General features: G+C 33.0%; 2 protein-coding genes and 1 pseudogene across 3 annotated transcripts; 1 reads left to right on the top strand and 2 right to left on the bottom strand.

The window, feature by feature from the left end:
- Window positions 1-2,002: 2,002 nt before the first annotated feature.
- Window positions 2,003-8,946, bottom strand: LOC126669762 (uncharacterized). 2 transcript variants are annotated; one of them, XM_050363311.2, is made up of 16 exons: window positions 8,681-8,946; window positions 8,545-8,594; window positions 8,399-8,459; window positions 7,873-7,968; window positions 7,647-7,796; window positions 7,424-7,555; window positions 6,935-7,062; window positions 6,151-6,193; window positions 5,942-6,025; window positions 4,710-4,766; window positions 4,430-4,500; window positions 3,581-3,634; window positions 3,398-3,503; window positions 3,252-3,320; window positions 2,661-2,804; window positions 2,003-2,453 (listed from the first exon to the last, which is right to left on the bottom strand). In XM_050363311.2, the coding sequence occupies exons 1-16, from the start codon at window positions 8,825-8,827 to the stop codon at window positions 2,349-2,351; spliced, it is 1,497 nt and encodes a 498-aa protein (XP_050219268.1). In that variant the 5' UTR covers window positions 8,828-8,946; the 3' UTR covers window positions 2,003-2,348. The 2 variants fall into 2 exon arrangements, with proteins under 2 accessions (XP_050219268.1, XP_050219269.1); XM_050363312.1 differs by having other exon boundaries at window positions 4,725-4,766; window positions 8,681-8,945.
- Window positions 8,947-13,258: 4,312 nt separating this feature from the next.
- Window positions 13,259-16,619, top strand: LOC126670276 (SNW/SKI-interacting protein-like). The gene is made up of 3 exons (XM_050363966.2): window positions 13,259-15,039; window positions 15,262-15,386; window positions 16,285-16,619. Exon 1 carries the CDS (start codon window positions 13,375-13,377, stop codon window positions 15,037-15,039), a length of 1,665 nt encoding a protein of 554 aa, XP_050219923.1. The 5' UTR covers window positions 13,259-13,374; the 3' UTR covers window positions 15,262-15,386; window positions 16,285-16,619.
- LOC126668743 (DUF21 domain-containing protein At4g33700-like) lies at window positions 15,473-18,179 on the bottom strand (annotated as a pseudogene).
- Between the last annotated feature and the right edge of the window lie 3,455 nt (window positions 18,180-21,634).

Genomic DNA, 21,634 nt, shown 5'->3' on the forward strand with positions numbered 1-21,634 from the left:
AATCGATTTCTTATTTTGGGTGTTAGTTAATCCATTTCTTATTTTTCTTTTGTGAACGATGGTGATGATGTGGTTGTGGTTCGATTTTCTGGTGCTACACAGCCTGCACTCTAGGTGTTTGAAGAAATGCCTATGAGAATTGTAATGTTTTTGGGTGTTGGGTAACTAATGGTTACCATTGGATAAACTGTTGGGTAACTTTGTAATAAATTTTATTTTGAATATATTAGTAATAAAATCGTTAGTTAACTGGTTGTCGTCGCCGGAGGTGGCAGATCTGTTGTGATGAAATTTAATTTTGCTGCTATTTAACCAATCGTTAGTTAACTGGTTTTCTTTTGTAAACTACAGTGGTGATGTGGTGGTGGTTCGATTTTTTTGATGTTGTACTGCTTTCACTCTAAGTGTTTGAAGAAATGCTTATGTGAATTGTAATATTTTTTAGGTGTTGGGGTAACCAATGGTTAACATTGGGTAAACCGTTAAGTAACCTGTAATTTTTATTTTTGATATATCATTAATGAAGTCGTTAGTAAACAGTTGCTGAATTTTATGTTTGTGGTTCGATTTTTTTGTGTTGCACAGCATGTTGCACTCTAGGTGTTTGAAGAAATGTTTGTGAGAATTGTAATATTTTTGGATGTTGGGTAACCAATGGTTAACATTGGGTAAATCGTTAGGTAACCTGTAATTTTTATTTTGAATATATCATTAATGAAATCTTTAACAAACAGTTGCTGAATTTTATGTTTGTTGCTAGTTAACCAATGGTGTACTAATGGTACACCAATAACCTTATTTTTTTTAGAACCATGTTGGTTAACAAATGGTGAATCAATAATTATAGATTTTAAAAAAGACGATTCATGTTTTATTTGACGGTTGCTCTTGCAGTGATGAAGGGGAGGAGTTTGTAATAGAATTTTCAACTAGTTTAATAAAAATGGAGGTTTGAATTTGAAATAGTTTTTTTTGTTGGTTAACCAACGGTGTTGGTATTTCGCTGGGTAACCAAAATCGTATTCCTGAGATTAAAAAAAATATTTTTGAGAATAACAAAAGTTATTTTTGCAAAAAAAAAGTACAGATTGTAATATTCAAAAAAGAACTTTGAGGTAGTATTCTTAAGAATATTTTATCTTTTTTTGGTATTTATCTAAAGAGGCCCTTTAAAAATTGCTTGTTTATTTGCGTTGCATAGGAAATTGTACAATTCTTTAGCATCACTCTTCTTCCACTTTCTTTTATTCAGACCTTTTTCTAAAACCCTAATCTCCCAACGCCGTCATTCTTAAAAAAACAATTCTTCCCAATCTATTCTTCCAATGTTCAATAAAAATGACCAATCTTTACTTCTTTTTCTATCTTTAATACACTAGTATTTAATAAAAGTATCACTTCTATAATCTAATATACTAATGCAGTAATTGGCTAATAATAAACAGCAGTCATGTAATGACGAAGATTATTGTGCAAATGAATTGAATGTGTATAAAACCGTGGTTTTGTCATTGAATTCAGGTAAGCAGTTGTGATGTTGGAATTTTTAACTGGTTAACTAATGAACCGGCCGGGTTTTGAGGTTTCAGCGGTTTCAGCGGTTTTCCGGTTATTTACGGTTTTTCCCGGTTAAAAGAGGTCGAACCGGAAATCCGGGTTTTAAGGTGTAATTAAACCGGAGAGGGCTCCGGTTTCCGGTTAAACCGGTTAAACCGGCCGGTCCGGTCCGGGTTTGAAAACACTACTACTACAATATTTGAATTTGAATTTTTATTCTTTTATGAATAGTGTTTTAATTTTTAAAAAAGTAAATCAAATGAATGTCTGTTATTATTTTCCATCATTGAACTATTAATAAAATTTAAAACAAATTTAAATTAACCGATATAATTATTTTATATATTATTGGCAGACAATGTTGTTTTTTATTTTGCCAACATACTAACTAAATATAAATAATCCTAGAACTTGTTTTTAATTTTTAACAAGAAAAAGTTAATGATAAAAACAAATAAAAATATTTATTTATTATATTTTTTAAATATTATTCTAACAGAAACTAAAATTTAAATACTGAAAAAAGAAGAAAAACCTAGTTCATACATAAAATTATGCACATACGCATGGTATAAACAAGGAGAAATCTTATTTTAATAACTTAAAAAACCCTATAAAATATGATTTTAGATACCCAGGCAGTTCAGTATGCTTGAGGAAAATGTTCTCAACATTCAACCATGCCTAGCAAATATAGTTCGCATTCAAAGCCTTGCAGGAGCTAAATGCACCTTGCTGACCCTGTTTGAATGCTGTAACGCCACAATTCAACCTTGCGCTCTGTCGTTTGCTCAAACCTTGTTAAGGGGCCATGCCGCTCCAGCCATCACCGCTTCAATCTCCCAAACCTCTCGGGGACAATTGGTCATGTTATGGCAACCATTGGCAGTGACATGCTACAATTGTGAGCAAGAAAAGAAATAGCATCAGAAACAGCAAAAGATTAGTGTTCTGCAGGATAGCATCGGTTGCAAAAGAACTCCACAAATAGCGTAATGCAACAACTACAACTCTGTTATATAATACCCATTCTACACCTGAATCAGTATCTAACTGCAAATTAATATAAGTAAATCTAAGTTTGGGTTTTCAGAAAAATATACCAGATCGCTTTCAATTCGAACCCCACCAAAATCTTTAAACCTGCCAATTGCTTCACGATTAAAAAACTTTGAAGTACTTGAACTTTCTATTGCTGGATCCAACACAGCATCTATGAAATAGCAGCCAGGCTCCACCGTTATCACCTACAAGGAAAATCTCTCACAGGTTCAGAAACCATCTGGACCACTACGAGTAATAAACAATGAACAAACAACCTAGCTAATCAAAATGACAACCCCCCCACCATTTCAGAACAGAAAACATGGGAAAAGGGGAACATATGTTGATATTATAGGTAGCACGGACATGGATACGGGGAAGCGGGACACTTGGACACGGACACGGAAAAACAGTGTAATTTTAAAGTTACCTAAGTAGAAAATGAAGTTTCGTGTCCGAAACATTTCCGGAACGGGACACGTTGATTGAATGAAGTGCAAGTGCCCGTGCTAGATTAGTCATGCAAGTTTAAACTCCTATACTTATTCTATTAGATTCACCGACATATTTTAATAAATTCTTTCTTATCAGGGATCAAATTTTCAATACTTTCAATAGTCTCTCTTTAAGTAAAAAAGTTCAATACAAACCATTCCCTCCTGTAGTTCTCGAGCAGTACGCAAAGATCTCAATCCTGGTTCATTTGATTTTTTTGGTCCCTGCATATCAGATCACCTTTCAAGTTATAAATATGGTATGAAGAGAACTACAGCGACAATAAATTAATCATAAGTACCTTCAGATAGCCACCGGGATCATGAGTGTCGATGCCCAAAAAATGCCCCAGACCATGAGGCATGAACACAGCACCCAACCGCTCACTCATCATATCATCTGCATTACTGGTACCAAGGAAAATAATATTTTTGTCGGCTTTTGACAATGATGTGTAATTGCAGGTAATTTAGAAAATCATTACCCGACAAGAATGCAACCTTTCATCAACGACTCAAGAATTATTCTCTCAGCTAATCTGCAAATAGGAAAAAGAAAATTAGAGTCGACACAAACAAGACCCAAAATGTTCCACATGTTATGAAAAGGGAACAATTAACTTAATCTCAGATCTCTTTTTGCACTAGTTAATTTTTATAAAACAGCACGATTATGAAAAATATTCAAGTAAAACATATATGTTGAGACCTGCACTACCAATTTGAGTCAGCAAACCGGACAGTGCCAAGTAACATAACCCTTCTATGAGTGAACATTTTTTTTTAACATTTCCTATCCTCAAGACTTTGCTTTGACTTGCTGGTGCCAAAAAAAATCTTATTTATTTTCTGCACAAGTTAATCTGACAACCCTCAAAAAAAAAATCTTGTCTTAACTCAGATACTCGCCTTCCTTACATCGCTCTCTCTTTGCAGTTTTCAAGGAAATATGTGCCATCCTCGATTGCTATGTACCACAGATGTACTAAAGATTGAAATAATCGCTAAACCACAGAAGCACTAATAATGGTTTGTAATACAAACGGTAATTACTATTGCAATAGAAAAATAAGCTCCAGCCTAATGCTAGCTATGGGAAGAAAAAACAAGGTCAATGGAAAAAAGTACCATCTGTTATGCCCCTTTTAATGGAAAGGAACAAAACAAATCACCTGAGCTAAGGACCATATTGTTTTTAACAGCACAGACCATCAATTGCAACCAATTAAACTAACAAAAAATCTTTGCCAAAAGTACTGTACATAAGCTAACATAAGGAAAAAGTTGACAAAAAAATGGCAATCATGTATAAATAATTTCAATTTGGATCTTACTTGTGCATTTCTAACCAGCTAACTCCAGGTCTCATAGCTGATATGACAGCATTGTGCGCATCAAGAACAGCCTGTAGAACATATCATTTTAGGGGTAGAAATTCTAAGCAATGGAATTGCCGAAAAGCTATAAATTCAATCAAATGAATCATCGGATAAACACAAGAATAAAATGCTTTTGAATGGCCTTTAATAGTGCACTGATATTTTTATTTACATCTATAAAGGAATGAGAGATAAAAAAAAACAGGAGGGGTGATTGGGGTTTCATGCTCATAACTTGAGTCAGACTTACATTGTATATGAGGGTCTGATCACTTGTAAACTTCCCATTCACCTGCACAAATAAAAGAAAGACAAATATCTTATTAGCAATAGCAAAAAAATAGTTTCAGCTAGTTCACTTCTGTCAATATTCTCTAAACTACATTAAAGTATATAGCCATAACTTGCATTTTAAAAATTACTCCCTCCGTCCCGTAAAGATAGAAAAAGCACCCATTTTACAAGAATTAAGAAAGTAGTTATTTATAGGTAACTTGCGATAATTTGTCTAAATTACCCTTTGTAATCAATTAGTTATGTACATTTTCCAAAGCCATTTTACTAATTATAGTACTTACAACTCATTTATTTATCTTTCCAAAATATGTATTTAATGTTTTATGATAAGCATGTAGGGGTATTTTAATAATTTTTAACTTAACTAACTCCACTTTTTCTATTTTTATGGGACAAAAAAAGGTGGTACTTTTTCTATCTTTACGAGACAGAGGGAGTAGTTTTTAAAGTATTAACTTATATATTCCAGAAGAATTGTCAAAATAAGAGCTAAGGCTGTGGCATCTTTACACTCTCAAACCAGACAGCTGAGATTCAAGAGAAACCAGCTTTACCCTCTCTGTTCACTCAAGAGAGGACAATTGACAGCTGATAACAAACATTTGAACTCCTTGGAGGACAATAAAATGAAAATTGTCAAAAAACCAATCAATCCATAAACTCAAACTGTTAGGAGGTACTCCAATTATAGTTTTATTATCTCTAATACACCTCCGTAAGCAAATACCAATTAAGATTGAAGCATGATCAAACACATGTCCACCTTACTATGTGCTCAAATATTTAATTAATCAAAAGAAAATTATCAAGATTGAATTCTAGAACCTTCAATCATTAAAGCTTCGATACCATGTCAAAAATTCAAATTGTCAGATGAGACTCCAACTATGATTTAATTATCTCTAACAGAAATCAAGACCAAAATCACCATTAGTCATCATGTTGAAATAGTAAAACCAACCAGAATTGGAGTTCCGGAACATAATACGAGATATAGGTTTATGTTGTCTGCATTTGATTCCTCTCAATCGGATGAAATTAGCATGTTGGAAACAATAATAACTAATAAAGATTGAACTGCTTTCAAAAAGTAATTTCGATGTAAAAAGAGTATAGATTCATTCAACAGGCAAATAAGAGCTACTGCAACTAAAAAAAATGCTCACTTACAGGGAATGAACAAGTTATGTCGGACCCATAAAACTTGTATTCAGCTCCCATGTCAAACAATGCCATATTGCCATCTTGCAAAGTCTGCACAAAAGGCATTGAACATCCGTATAAACATGCAAATTTATTTGTGTCTCAACATATAAAAAATACACTGGATTACATATTCATGTGTTGATGATAGGACAAAGAAGTGGACTTCAACATACCCCGTCATTTGGAGCTGCTGCATGTCCATAATGAAGAACAGCACTGAATCACGAAATATAATTGCTATTAGCAAATGTTAGAACAATGCATATAAACTCTATAATAATGCCTTTATTTTATTATACTTATTACTTTTGAGGAAATATGCGGTTATTAATAGAATCACATATTCATAAAGATAATTGCATATGTAGAAAAAGAACTTCCAAGGAGAGCTTAAATTTTTTTCTTAAGATAATATGGGATAGTAACAAGCTCAGAAGTGCAAAATCAGCGGTAAACATCAGGAACACATAAAGTAATTGGTAAGAGATTCTTTAAAGGGTATGCAGAGAAACAGTTTTATAATCATGATAATACAAATATAAAAGAAACAACCGAATCCAATTTCTCAAGTTGTTGAAAGAAGTTGAGCTATCAATTAAGAGCCCAAAAAAAAAATCATGTTAGTTTTAGAACGGGATGGATATGAGTCATATGACTACAAAATGCTGGTCAGATTAAGAAATTGAAATCCCACAGGGGCAGTTGAGTTAAGTTAGCCTCTCAGGAGCATGTAAAAATAGCCAGCTACAACAAAGTGCAATACGACAATGTGATACAATGAACAAAGGTTCAGCAGCCAAGAATGCAAGGTTCAAGCCCCCCAGTAAAACGCTTCCACCTTTTCGTTGACCTTACGCTATAACAACAACTCCTATAGTGCACTAAACTGTGGTTTGCACAAGATCTAGACAAAAAGCGTCTTGTTGCCTGTATAGTTGAAGTATCTGAGAAACTCACCTATTCTCACCAGTGGCACAGATACATGTGTATGAGCAATGCCTACAGCCACCATACATATATGTGTGGTGAAGAAATATGCTTTCCAGCTGATACTCTTTCATGCCCACTCGAGTTCTTCTCATAACCTAGTCAATTTTCCAAATTTTAGCATCAATCAGAAGGAGAACTGCTAGCTACATGACTATATCTAGAATATCAAGAGATGTCATAAAAAGCCAACCATACAAAGAATGCTGCGTTTTACGCATCAACTCAATTCTTTGCTGGTTTTGAGATGAAGCTACCATGTGAAATGGTAATTTTGATTAGCAAACAAAGAAAAATTATTTCAAGATAACACAGCTCATCCCAGAGTAAAGATTTCCTTGCAGAAAATAGATGCATAAGCCATGTATGGATTTAGCTACAGATTCAAAGTAACACGAGGACGAAAAGTAAAATGATGATGCAAATAACAGTTGGTGAGATATATGCATATGCGATTACCTCAACATGAGCTTCAGAGCTAATATCATTAGCAAACTGAATGACTGCAAGCTCCAGTTCTGACTTCAAAACACGGCATTCAGTCAAAATAGGATGTAATGTAGTCAAATCTGTCTCAAATTTTTCTATTCCCTGCAAAAAGATTTATAAACATGCATAAATACATAAAAATGGCTTCAGCGAATAAACAAGTGATGAGATGGACGGTATAAGATGCAGGAACCTCAAATTCTGCTGCTTTTGAGAAGTTATTGCTATCAGTATTAAGACCATGCAAGAGAAACAATAGGGGTTTGTCAACTCCCTTGCTTAGTTCATGCAGACATTCTACAATTTCATCCGTATAAAAAACCATGCTAACCATGTAATAGTCCTGCAAAGAAAGGCATCAAACGTAATTTGACAAACATTCTGACACATTAAACCAGGAAGCAGCAAAAATTAAAAACCTGAAAGTATGATGATGGCTTTATTTCTCCCAACCAAACAGCATAATCAGCGGGTAACCTAGGAACAAACAGTATAGACTTCCCTGTTGCAACATCCTTCAAAGGAAAAGAAAAGGGCAGGAAAAAAGTAAAAACCGTTATTAAGTCTGCAATAAGTATGCTAAAGCTCATATAAAAGAAAAGGATGCTAAATTTACACAAATCAAATATGGTTAAGAACCAATTTAAAACAGCCAACTATTTGATCTTTTCCAAGTCAAATGATAGTAAAGAGATGCTGAAATCCAATAGATGGCAGAATAGCGCAGTCTTAAGTTATGTCTACCTAGCATAAGGCCTAGCTAGGAATCAAAATCATTTGCAAGAATTCATTTTATTTTTCATTTCTTTCAACAGTTCTTTTTTTTTTTAAACTAAAAAGAATCAAATTCTAGCAATCATGATCCTTCCAAACATCGAATTGGCTACATTTTTTAACATAAATGAAAAATCAAATTATAAAAAAACAAATAGAGCAATAGCTTACAATTGCTCCATAACAACCAGGCTCCTTAACTCCAAATAGATAAGCAAAATAACTCTCCTGTCTGGAAATCCAAACAATAATGATATTAATAAATCATCACTTACAATTAAATAAAATGCAAAAACATAATAATCATGATCAAGTACCTGAATAACTCAATATGATCAGTACAATACCGCGTTTGTTCTTCACCTCCCTATAAAAGTAAAAAAAAAAATCAATCATCAATCGCGCATATGAAACACCTGAATTAATACTTCGTAAGGATTATCTATACGTTACCTGAAGAAGAACGAAGCCGTGTAGAGGACGGAAGGTCTCGGTGAGGTGTTGACGGAGTGATTTTAGTAGCTTTTCACGGTTGTTGACGTGGAGCTCCATCGGAACTTTTGGAGGAGTTAGAGATGACGCCGTTGTTGATGCCATCATGGAGATGGCTCCTTGATTTCGGTTTCGCTCGCCGATGTCCGGTGGATGTTTAAATTAGACTGTACATCGTGATACGGACTCGAATGCTAACAAGTTCCCGTTCTTTTTCAAACTGAACTGATGTATAAGGGTTTTTAACTAATGGACCTGGGCCTTCTGTATTTTAATGGGCCTCTTTAAATAAATACCAAAAAAAGATAAAATATTCTCATGAGTACTACCTCAAAGTTTTTTTTTGAAAAATATAATTTGTACTTTTTTTTTGCAAAAATAACTTTTTTTATTCTCAAAAATATTTTTTTTTAATCTCAAAAATACGATTTTGATTATCCAACGGTATACTAACACTATTGGTTAACCAAAAAACAAAAATATTACAAATTTAAACTTCATTTCTATTAAACTAGTTGAAAATTCTATTACAAACCCCTCCGTCTTCATCATCGTACGAGCAACCGTCAAATAAAACCTAAATCATCTTTTTTAAATCTAAAATTATTAAGTAATCATTAGTTAACCATTTGTTAACTAACAGTGTATTAAAAACAAAGGTCATTGGTGTACCTTTAGTACACCATCGGTTAAATAGCAAGAAAAAATAAAATTCAACAACAGCTAACTAACAATTTTATTAGAGCAAATTACTCTAAGGTACCTCACATTTGTCATAATTCACAGTTTGATACCCCTTGTTTGAAAATCAAACGATTTGATACCTCAGTTTTGATTTTGTAAACTCTAAGGCCCTTCTGTTAAATATAGGTACTCTATCGTTAACGGAATGAAATATGAGGTACCAAATAGTTTACAAATGAGGTACCTAATCGTTTACATAATTGAAACAGAGGTACCAAATCGTTTATATAATTAAAACTGAGGTATTAAATCGTTTGGAAATAAATTTCAAATTATTAACGGAACTAACAGAAGGGCCTTATAGTTTACAAAATCAAAACTGAGGTACCATATCGTTTGATTTTCAAACAAGAGGTACCAAACTGGAAATTATGACAAATGTGAGATACCTTAGAGTAATTTGCTCATTTTATTAATACTATATTCAAAATAACATTTATTACAAGTTACCCAGCAGTTTGCCTAATATTAACCATTGGTTACCCAACACCAAAAAACATTACAATTCTCATAACTCAAACTACACAAAATGAGTAGATCCATAAACATTTTATATTGTCGCAGCGCCGCTGCCCCCTTCTTCAAGTGGATCTCCTTGGCTAATTCACCGAATGACATCAACCTCATCTTCTCCACAAAGTTAGCCAACAGTTTACCTAATGTTAACCATTAGTTACCCAACATCCAAAAATATTACAGATCTCATACGAATTTCCTCAAACACTTAGAGTGCAGGTTGTGCAACACCAAATATCAAAATTTGTTGTAGTTTCTTGATCGACATCCAAAATCATCAAAACACTCAAACAACAAAAAATTAGGTAAACATCAATGGTGGTACTTCATTCACCGGATCAACAATGGTGGATCTTCGTTCATCGGAGCAGTTCGTCGTTTGTTAACCTCAAATTCAGCAGTTGTTTGTCTGGTTCATCGATGGTGATGGCGGCGGCGGCGAGCGGTTGGGAACGGTGGAGATCGTAAAGGGGAAAGAAATTGGAACGGATGGTTTGTCAATGTGGAGGCAAAAAATGAAGAACATATCCTATCTTTGCTTAGCAATCCCTAACTAATTAATACTCTCCTTTTCTCTTCAGCGATTTGAGAATGGAGAAGAAAATAGAGAATTGAAATTTAATATTAAAGTTAGCAGTAAGATTATTGCTAAGATGGTATTTATCTAATTTAGAAAGTATAAAAATCAAAAAAAAGAAAGAAGAAAAGATAAAACTCTAAAATGAAACTAAACAACGTATTTGTCTCATTATTTTGACTAATGACCGTGATTTCTTTAATTAACTCATTTTAATGTCTAAGCCGACTGATTTGCTGAGTCTTATGAGCCCATCAATTATTATGGTTTTCTTAGAAGAAGAAATAATTACATAAAGGGTAAATTACTGGAAGCCCCTATGTTTTAATGAAATACACCAACTCATCTCTTGGTTTTTGTAAATCCACTTGTGTTGTCTCCCGACGTGAGACCACCCTAGCCCGATATCACGTTTTGAACTCCAAATCATAAAATTTGGATAAAAAAACTTAATTTTTTAAGCTCGGATTATGGAACGAACATGGTAAGTAAAAGGTAATCGATTAGTGGAATACCATAAATGGTATTAACCAAGCATAAAGATTATGATTAAGTACTATAATTCACAAACCGTATTAGGATCGGATTGAGATAACCCAAGTTCGTAACTTAGGGTTTTGTTTTGGATATGCAATATTCATGTTTATATACTAAACGTATGTTTGATTTGAATATGTGACAGACACATCAGCAAGCTACGAGATCGACGGGTTCAAACTAGCAAGGATTTATTATCGTATCGATAGTATAATAGATTGGATAGCGGTCCATGTGAGTTACATTTTACTTTCGTATATTATTCGTAAAACCTATTTGATATATTATAGTAATATTCTATAATATATAAAGATACAGCTCAAGCGATTTATTCCCTGAATTCATAAGAGGATACAATTTTACTCAATTCCGTGAAGATGAGATCACTACGGCCCTCAAACTAAAAATAAAAATTATTTTAATGTTTTTTTTTCAAATAAAAAGATGTCAGTTTAACTCGTTAGAATAGAGATGGAATATAAATATCCAAAATATATTATAATTGAACTTTTTCATAAGTTATGGTATAAAAAGGGTTTTTGACGGATTAGTTCCTACGAAACATAAAAAATTCCAATTTTGTGCATGTTTTAAAAAAAATACCAATTTTGTGTCTGGACCCACCCGATCCGCATTTTTAAAATGCAGATTGGGTGAGCAATCCGCATTCTTGAAATGCGGATTGATATTAACAGCAATCCGCATTTGAAGAATGCTGATTGTATGTTATTGTGGTTTGGTAAAATATATGATTTCATCCTTAACTTAAATCAATAGTTTATTAGTTTCTTCTTAGTTTTGTTTTTATTATAAATATGAAATATGGTTAATAATTTTCTCCATCCTTCATTTCTTTAACTTATACAATTTATCTTATAAACTTCTTTTTAACTTAACAATCAAATATTCAATTAAACTCAATTACTTACGTATTATTTAAATGTAAAATTAATTTATAGGTGTCCGAGAAAGTAGGTCGTAATTATAGAAATTTAAAATTTAAATTTGAGAATTTAAATTTTAATAATCGGTTTTAAACGAAACAAATGAATTTTAGAAGGTAAATATATCAAAAATTAATATATGAAAATGCATCTCTAAATGTAGAGTTAAAAATTTCGGATAAAACCTCAAAATTAAAATGTCGAAATTTAAAAATTTCGACATAATATAAAACTATATAAATTAAGATATATATATATATATATATATATATATATATATATATATATATATATATATAATAAATAAATAAAACTAAAAAAAGTTCAATTTAATCCTTATACTTTCTTCACCCACCATACCCACCACTCTCCTCTTTTCGTTTTTTTTTATATTCTTTATTTATATATATATATATATATATATATATATATATATATATATATATATATATATATATATATATATATATATATATATATCTTAATTTATATAGTTTTATATTATATCGAAACTTTTAATTTTCGACATTTTAATTTCGAGGTTTTATCTGAAACTTTTAACTCTACATTTAGAGATGTACTTTGATATATTAATTTTTAATATATTTACCTTCTAAACTTCATTTGTTTCGTTTAAAACCGATTATTAAAATTTAAAGAGTTTAATTGAATATTTGATCGTTAAGTTAAAAAAAAGTTTATAAGATAGATTGTATAAATTAAAGAAATAAAGGATTGAGAAAATTATTAACCATATTCCATATTTATAATAAAAACAAAACTAAAAAGGAAGTAATAAACTATTGATTTAAGCTAGGGATGAAATCATATATTTTACCAAACTGTATAACATACAATAACATACAATCCGCATTCTTCAAATGCGGATTGCTGTTAATACCAATCGCTCACCCAATCAGCATTTTTAAAATACAGATTGGGTGGGTCCAAGCACAAAACTGGTATTTTTTTTAAAACAGGCACAAAATTAAAATTTCTTATATTTCGTAGGAACTAATCCGTCAAAAACCCGTATAAAAACTAAAAAAAATCTATTTATTAATAGATGAAAGGACTATAAATGTATAAGATTGATGTTGGGCTGGCTAAAGGAGGCCCATTAAGACATCAAGGGAACCTCTATTCTCTATTCCAGATTTCCTAATCCTAATAGTAATACTAATATAGCTGTGTTTGCTGATTAATTTGTTCTGATTTCCTAATCCTAATAGTAATACTAATATAGCTGTGTTTATATATGTTTGCTGATTAATTTGTTTTGGTTTTAGGGTTAGGTTTTGGTATTGATTTTCATAGTTACTTATTGCTCGATTGTAATGGCAATGGCGCCTTTGAGAGAAATCTTACCTCCTACGAAGTCTAAAACTTCATCTTATTCGAATCGTAAGGGTTTTGTTCGTCGGAAAGTGGAGGATTTCGGAGATGGAGGTGCACTTCCGGAGATTCATATTGCTCAATACCCTCTTGGTATGGGCAGGGATAAGTCTGCGTCTAGAATATTGCCTTTGACTGTTGATGCTAATGGGAATGTTGCATATGATGCCATTGTGAAGCAGAATCAGAATTCGAAGAAGATTGTTTATTCAAAGCATACGGATATCATTCCAAAGTTCTTGAAGAATGAAGAGGAGAGCATTGAGGACGAGGAGATTGAGGAGACAACACTGGAGACCAAAACTGCTCTTGAAAAGATTGTTAATGTAAGATTGAGTGCGGCACAGCCAACAAAATCTTCTGATTCGAAGTATATTAAGTACAAGCCATCTCAGCAATCAGCGGCTTTTAATTCAGGGGCGGAAGAGAGAATCATCAGAATGGTGGAGATGCCGGTTGACCCACTCGACCCACCTAAGTTCAAGCATAAGAGGGTCCCTAAGGCTTCTGGATCTCCTCCTGTGCCACTCATGCACTCACCCGCTAGACCTGTGACTGTAAAAGATCAGCAGGATTGGAAAATCCCTCCTTGTATCTCAAACTGGAAGAATCCTAAAGGTTATACAATTCCTCTTAATAAGCGTCTAGCGGCTGATGGAAGAGGTCTGCAGGATGTTCAAATTAATGATGATTTTGCCCAGTTATCAGAGTCACTCTATGTTGCTGAGCAGAAAGCTAGAGAAGCTGTTGCTATGCGATCCAAGGTTCAAAAGGAGATGATGATGAAGGAGAATGATAAGAGAGAGCAGGAACTGTGTGCACTAGCTCAGAAAGCGCGCTCTGAACGAACTGGTGCAGCACCACCAATGTCCGCTCCAATGGATGATGTTGATATGATGGAAGATTATGATCGTGGGAGAGAAAGGGAGAGGGATGCTTCTAAAGAGTCAAGGCAGGAGAGGGAAGAGAGACTACAGCGTGAGAAAATTCGTGAGGAGCGACGTCGTGAGAGGGAGAGGGAGAGAAGGTTGGAGGCTAAAGATGCTGCCATGGGTAAGAAGAGCAAGATTACAAGAGATAGAGATCGTGACATTAGTGAGAAAGTTGCTCTCGGTATGGCTTCTGCTGGGCCTGGCAGAGGAGAGGTTATGCATGACCAGAGATTGTTTAACCAGGAGAAAGGAATGGATTCTGGTTTTGCCACAGATGAACAATATAATGTTTATGACAAGGGCTTATTTACAGCTCAGCCTACTCTTTCAACACTCTATCGGCCACAGAAAGATGTTGATTCTGATACGTATGGAGGAGCTGATGAGCAGTTAGATAAAATTATGAAGACGGAGAGGTTCAAACCCGATAAGGCTTTTGCTGGCACTTCTGAGAAGGCCGGTCCACGGGACAGGCCAGTTGAGTTCGAAAAGGATGTAGAAGAAGCTGATCCATTTGGGTTGGATCAGTTCTTGACTGAAGTGAAGAAGGGCAAGAAAACCATGGACAAGGTGGGCAGTGATGGTACAATGAGAGCTAGTGGCGGGTCTTCAACTAGAGACGGACATGACGGAGGCTCTGATAGAACTCGTATTGGCTTTGAGAGGGGCCGCTAGGTATCATGTTATCCAGTTGTATCTGCATGGCATGCTTTTGTTTTTTTATCCTCACGTTTGCTTAACTTGCAGAAGCATTATTATCGAGTCTTTTATTAAATAGCTTCGTGTTTAATCCATTTATGCACACTTAATAACAAAATTATTGGATAAGATGTTTTTTACCAAGGCAATACCTTATGATTTCATTGTGGTGATTTTGTTGTGTTATTTATTGCACAGGGAATACATATGTCGAGGAAGTTGGATTCATTGCAAATTTTAGAATGACCAGCTCCTCCGATACTTGTGCTGTTGTTGGTACTCTGCTTACCATGGTGAACGTCATCAAAAATTAATGCTTTCAGGTATATGTTTCAAAATACTGTACTGAATGTTGCCAATTAACTAATCTAGTTTGGCATTGTTGTAGTACTCTTTTGCATAACAATCGTAAAACAAGTTGATTACTCGTTGCTAATTTTAATATATGCATCAGACTCTTCTGTTGGTTACAGCTTTTTAGTGTTTTGGCTCTTGATCAAGCTACATATTCCTTCTGGAATTAATGATGCCCGTCACGATAGCCAGTCTCGTCAAATATTTCCCCCTCTATTTAAAAACTACGAGTTCCTATATGACATCTTTTAGTGTGATAATTCCAATAGCTTCTCCTTCTTCGACGAGCTCTGGTAATGGGTTCTCATCAATACGAAGAGCCTCTGAATGGGCTCTGTTCACCCATTTCTCGCTCTTAGACTCTCTTCTTTGCGGATGCTTCAATAGGAAAACTTTTAAGCTTCTTACGCGATTGACTAGTTTCTGTACTTTTCATTTGTGTGCGCCTTTCTCCTTCAATGTTCACCCTCACATCTTCCCCTGCCAATTGTTCTGTTTCACTCTTCTGTCTTATGACAACAGCCATGTGGCTGACCTTTCTGAAACTCATTTAGTATAGTATAAAGAGGCATTGTCTCTGAAACCCTGTCATATGTTATGCAAATCTAGTGATTATCTTTTTTTTTCGGTTTACTAATGATGATTCATGAGAATCAATCGCAATGTTGCACTTAAACTTATTGAACCTTGTGTTTTAACGTTTCGTTGTTGTTTCCGTTCCAGAAATGCTTTCGAAACTCGGAAATTCTATATATTTATAACCTGTTTGTGTAAAAGATGTTTTCTTATTTAGTTGTTTTTATTAGTCTGTCCTATTATCAAAATGAGTTCACCTTGGGATTTTGCGTATTGTCGCATTCATTGCAGGAACTTCTCTTCTGGACGCATAGTTAGCAAGTTCTTTACCAGCAATTTGGACAAGTATTGATATTGATACAAATAGAAGTTAGCAAAAACAGTTTTTCTTGTGGAAGTATGATGATAATCAATTACGAGTACAAGTCTGATGATATTTTTTTGATTCTCATGATAAACAGGAACAATGCTGTGCCCTTTCTCCAACATCAACTTGGTGAGAACACTGCATTAGCAGTCTGTGGTTAGTTAATGCATATGACTCGCAAAAATCTTCTGCGTTTCGTTGATGAAAATCAAACATACTTGTTAAGTTTGGCATTTATATCAATAGAAAAAGTTTCAGATATGGGTGTCATTGCATCTTTTGCTGTCTTATCAGTGAGTTCAAGTGCTCCTGTAATGATAATTGTCTTGTGACGACTCAGTTCTCCACCTTTTCCAGCCTGCATCTCATTCAAAATTTCAATTGTTCGAAATAGATGCTTATTCAAAATTTTCAATTGTTTGAAACAGTGAAGTTGTGTATTCTGTTCAAACTGAACTGAATTTGTTTTATAAAAAAAATTTAAAATTTTCGAACCGAGTAAGATCAAAGAATTACTTCGGTTTGCATCGAAAGTGAATTGAAGTTCTTAAATTCTGAAAGTCGACCTGAATTTTTATTGTTTCAAATTGAATGTATCAGTTCTGTTCAGTTATTCAATTTATTTGATTTTTGCACCCCTCTATTTATCAATAACTAGTCACATTTGTGTGCAATCAGTAATTTGGTTTAGTTTGATAGTGAAAATGTGGGATATGATCTGGCTTATTAAGATAGGTGATAAAATTTTGGTTCAGTTAAGTTTTATTGAAATGCAAGAATAACCATTCTTTTAAAATATTTTAAAGATAAATAATTATTTAATTTAAAAATCACATCTAAGTATTGTAATATACTGTACATTTCAATGTCTAAACGCATAAGAAAATAATAGGCTTACTCACCAACCCCTCACCCAAGTTTTTAACCCTATTTCAGTTGCACCCTGACATTGCAATTTTATCAGTTCCATCCAAATTCGCATCTTTGGATTTCAATTCCACCCTCAAAATCAAATTGGACTCTTTTTCACTCGGAAAAAATTCATAAAAACCCTTATAAAGTACTTGTTTGAACTCTTTTACACACAAAAAGTTAAAATGAATGTCTTATATTAATTTTTTCCAAATGTAAAAGAGATCAATTTAGTACATGAGGGTGGATTTGAAATTCAAAGGTACAAATTTTGGTGCAGCTGACAAAATTGCAACGTCATGGTGCAATTGAAAAAAGGCTAAAAGGTGGAGGTTTTTTTGGTGATTGATCCAAAATAATATGTATATTTTAGAAAAATAAAGTTATTTTTAAAAGATTATGTAAAATATTGACGGTTTTGTATATTAAATCATACTAATGTTTTTGGATAATTAACTAATTATTCATAATTTACCATAATTTAACCTTAATTTAATCAAAATTTACAAAAAATAATTAAGCTTAATTTAACCTAAATAATCATAATTTATAACTAATCTAAAATTAATCTAATTCATTAGTTAGGTTAAATTAAGATTTAAAACTAATCTAAAACTAATCTACAGTTAACTAATTAAAATCAAATTATGGGAACAGTGGTGGCCGAATATGGAGGGCAACGGTGGACGGCAGCGGCAAAACCCTAATTAAAAAAAATTCTCTTTAAAATAAACAAAAAATAATAAGTAAAGATGGATGACCGGAGAATAGATTGCATACCGGAGACGTGGTAGAGCCGGAAGCAAGGTGTCCGGAGGAAGGAGATGGTAGCGAGAAGAGAGGTGGATGCGCGGAGGAAGGAGATGGCAGTAAGAACGGAGGCCGGCAGAGATTTGGGTGAAGGACTTTTTAACTGAATTACTAAACACCGTCCCTTTTTACTACTCACGCCCCACACATTATCTTTTTGCCCTTTTCTTTATAAAAAAATTCTCTGAATTCATTCAAACCTATCAAATGAAAACCATAATCTACAGTGTAAATGTTGAATTTCGGGGGAGATAGAGGTCAGAAATCGCCGGTAAACATTTAATTTTAAGTTTTTTTTTATTGTATTAATGTTTTTAATTTTTTTTAATTTTTTTTGGGGGACATCCTCGGTTCGCGTCATTCCGGAGGACGGACGTCCCTAATCGGCGTCCGTCCTCCGAGCTGATGTGAACCGGGGACGTCCGCCCGGTAAATCGAACGAAAAAATGGGGGACGTCCTTTCTGGGACGTTTCCCCAGAAGAGAGACGTCCCAATGGGGCGTCTTTCCTCCGGGGAGACGACCCAGTGGGACATCCCTCCATCTGGGCCGACGTCCCCAGTTGGTGTTGGCCCAAATGTCATCTGGGCTGACGCCAACTGGGTACGTCGGCCCAGATGGGGGAAATAAATAATTAAAAAACTAATTTTATGTCGGAAAAGTCGAAAAAAAATATTGTGAAATGTCAATACTCGTTATCCGACGAATTGTAATCGTTATCCGTCATTTTAATCGACGTATTCGAATGCGATTGAGAGTTTTTTTTAAAGAAGGGTAAAAAGATATTTTCAGGTGCGGTGTCAAGTAATTAGGGACGGCGAATAGTAAAACCCACTTTTTAATTTGGGCGTGAAGAATTTCAGAAATGAGGAAGAGGAGGATAACTCGCTATAAATTAAAAAAGTTTTAATTTTAGCGACGGATTGTATCCGTCGCTGAAATTAAATCTGTAGCTACCAGACCAAGTGAAACGGTGAAACGGTGTGTTTCACTTGGTCTGAATTTACCGATGGAATTTGATTTCCGTCAGTAAACCCGCCAAGTATTGGCGACGCATTTAGCGTCCCTCGCCAATTTTGATTTTATCCGTCGTTAAAATCCGTCGGTGTCCGTCGCTAAAATCCATCGGTAAAGAGTTGATTTTTAATAGTGGATCTAGTGCATATCACTGACATTATCATTCTTCTTTTTTAACAGATCGAAGACTATTTAGTCCCTCTTTTGTCATTTTATTCCCCATAAAATTAGATTGTTTTGGAAATTTGTCAATATGCTAGTCCATTAGTACATGTAACGAGTCTTTTTTTATCATTTTAGGAGGGTGTATTTTTAACAATAATGGCAGAATTTAATTTCATAATTTTAGCAGAATGTTAAACGATGTGATTAAATATTTGTTTGTCACTTTTTAAGCTGGTTCAAATAATATATTGATATACAAATGTATTTTATATTTCAAGATAAAATTCACACACTATAATTTTAATTTGTAATCACGCTAAAGGCCCTCGTCGTCATCTAATATTATTGAAGCAATAATTCCCTCCGAAAGCTTCTATTGGTGGATTTATTTTGAAGGCACTGATCTGTTAATCAACTGAAATGCAATAAAATAATACTTCAACTTTTTATTGCCTATTGAAAGAGAAGAAACAATACCAAGTCAAACAGCCATGCATCAATCATCGGGATCCAACACTATATTCAATTAACTGGATTTTTAGTTATTTTAATTTGATCTGTATTGAAACTTTACATAAATTCTGTTCATATGTAAAATCGAATCGAATTAAATCTTTTGATTATTAATAAAAAAAGTTATAGTTTTGATTTTTTATGTATATTTAAATTTTTTAAAATTATTAATTTTATTTTATTTTTCAATTTTCAGACTCAAATATATTCCTTAGTTTAAACTGGAGAAAAAAAAACTGTTCAAATATGCTCTTCATGTTTGAAATTTTTTATGATAAAAAATACAAACTGAAACAATATAAAGCAATATATAAAAAACAGTATTAGCAAAATAAATTTTTACGTTTCGCTTTTTTTTTTGCGATTTAAGCCTAACGTTTGAAATATTATGAAACAGATCATAATCTTTTTAATTTTTGCATTTTGTAGCCCAAACTATTTTCCGGCTATTATTTGCATATGTGACAGCCATATTATTGACATATTAAATCTCAACATTTTAAACTATTACAAATAAAATATCAACCTTTCGCATTTTTGCGATATTATAGCATAAAAATGACAAAATAGCCGAAATTCGGGATGAGGCTACGAATATAAAAATTGAAAAGGTTAGAATTTGTTTCGTAACATCTCAAACGTTAGAATTAAATCGCTAAAAAATGAAACGTTAGAATCTGTTTTGGCCATATGGCCCATATCTCTATAAAAAAAACGTATTTAAATTTTTTGTGCCTTTAATTTGAACAAAAGGTTACTATTAAAATTAAAAATTGAGAAGTAAATCAAAATTAATGATTTTAAAAAATTAAACCATAAATATAAAAACTTGAAATATAAAATAATTTTAAACGATTATATAGTGTCAAATTATCAATTCAATCATTCAATTTGGCTTTTGAAAGATCCCGATTAGTAACTAGAGTTCCTCTATGATTTAGGGCATGTGTTTGATCAATTTACGAGGCATATTATTATTTTATAAGCTAAAACAAAATTAAATGCATAAATTATACTCTTTTCAAGAGTTCCAATGTAATATGCTAATGATTAAGCGTACGTGTGCGGTAGCCTGGTTGGCATAAAGCTGTAATACACAAATTTAAATTCAAATCAAGAACATCAAAATGATGTGAAATCAGAGTTCAATCAAAGAAATCTTAATGTTTTTTATTTATTTATAATCACAGTCTTATCTTTAGGCTTGTGTGGACGTTCTTGAATCACATTTAATTTTAGTACAAGATTAGTTAATTATTTATTTAGTTAGGGTCCATTTTCAATCATATATGGAGATTTGATTTATGATGAGATAGATTAAAAGGGGGTCACATGGATTGATAAGAGATGGGAAATTTTCCACGAGTGCATGAAAAGGCAGTCATTGGCACCTTCTAATTATGTGCTTATGAAATACTAATATTCATGCGTAATTTTAGCTTAAAGTATAAATTTTTATTTAATGATTTGATAATTTGAAATGAAACTTTAACTATATAATCATTAGATATCAATAATTAAAGGATGAAGTGAATCTCTTGCGGGGCTTCTACTAATGAATCATCATTTATACTCTAACTATAATCATTAAATATCTAATTAGTATAAGCCATGTTAAGCGTAGAGATAAATGATAGGAGTATTTTTTTTCGGAACCCATCAATTATAATCTTACAAGAATTTACATAGCGATATTCCTTTTTCTTTTTGTCATTTTCAGTTTTAAAATTTGCTTTTTTTTCCTTCAACCTCTAAAAATCAAAAGAATTTAAAATTAGATTTCGACATTGTTTTTTGTTTATTTTAAATAAGGAGTCAAATTTTTTAATTTTGAAAAATGAATCCTGCTAATTAAAGA

The sequence above is a fragment of the Mercurialis annua genome, linkage group LG2, assembly GCF_937616625.2.
Source record: "Mercurialis annua linkage group LG2, ddMerAnnu1.2, whole genome shotgun sequence".
Taxonomy (NCBI): domain Eukaryota; kingdom Viridiplantae; phylum Streptophyta; class Magnoliopsida; order Malpighiales; family Euphorbiaceae; genus Mercurialis; species Mercurialis annua.

Excerpts from the sequence above, each read along its gene's own strand:
- LOC126669762 (XM_050363311.2), bottom strand. The coding sequence starts at position 8,827 with ATGATGGCATCAACAACGGCGTCATCTCTAACTCCTCCAAAAGTTCCG. Across the intron at positions 7,969-8,398 it reads CTGGTTGTTATGGAGCAATT|GATGTTGCAACAGGGAAGTC; the intron begins GTAAGCTATTGC and ends TTTCCTTTGAAG. Across the intron at positions 2,454-2,660 it reads TTCGAATTGAAAGCGATCTG|CATGTCACTGCCAATGGTTG; the intron begins GTATATTTTTCT and ends TCACAATTGTAG.
- LOC126670276 (XM_050363966.2), top strand. The coding sequence starts at position 13,375 with ATGGCAATGGCGCCTTTGAGAGAAATCTTACCTCCTACGAAGTCTAAA.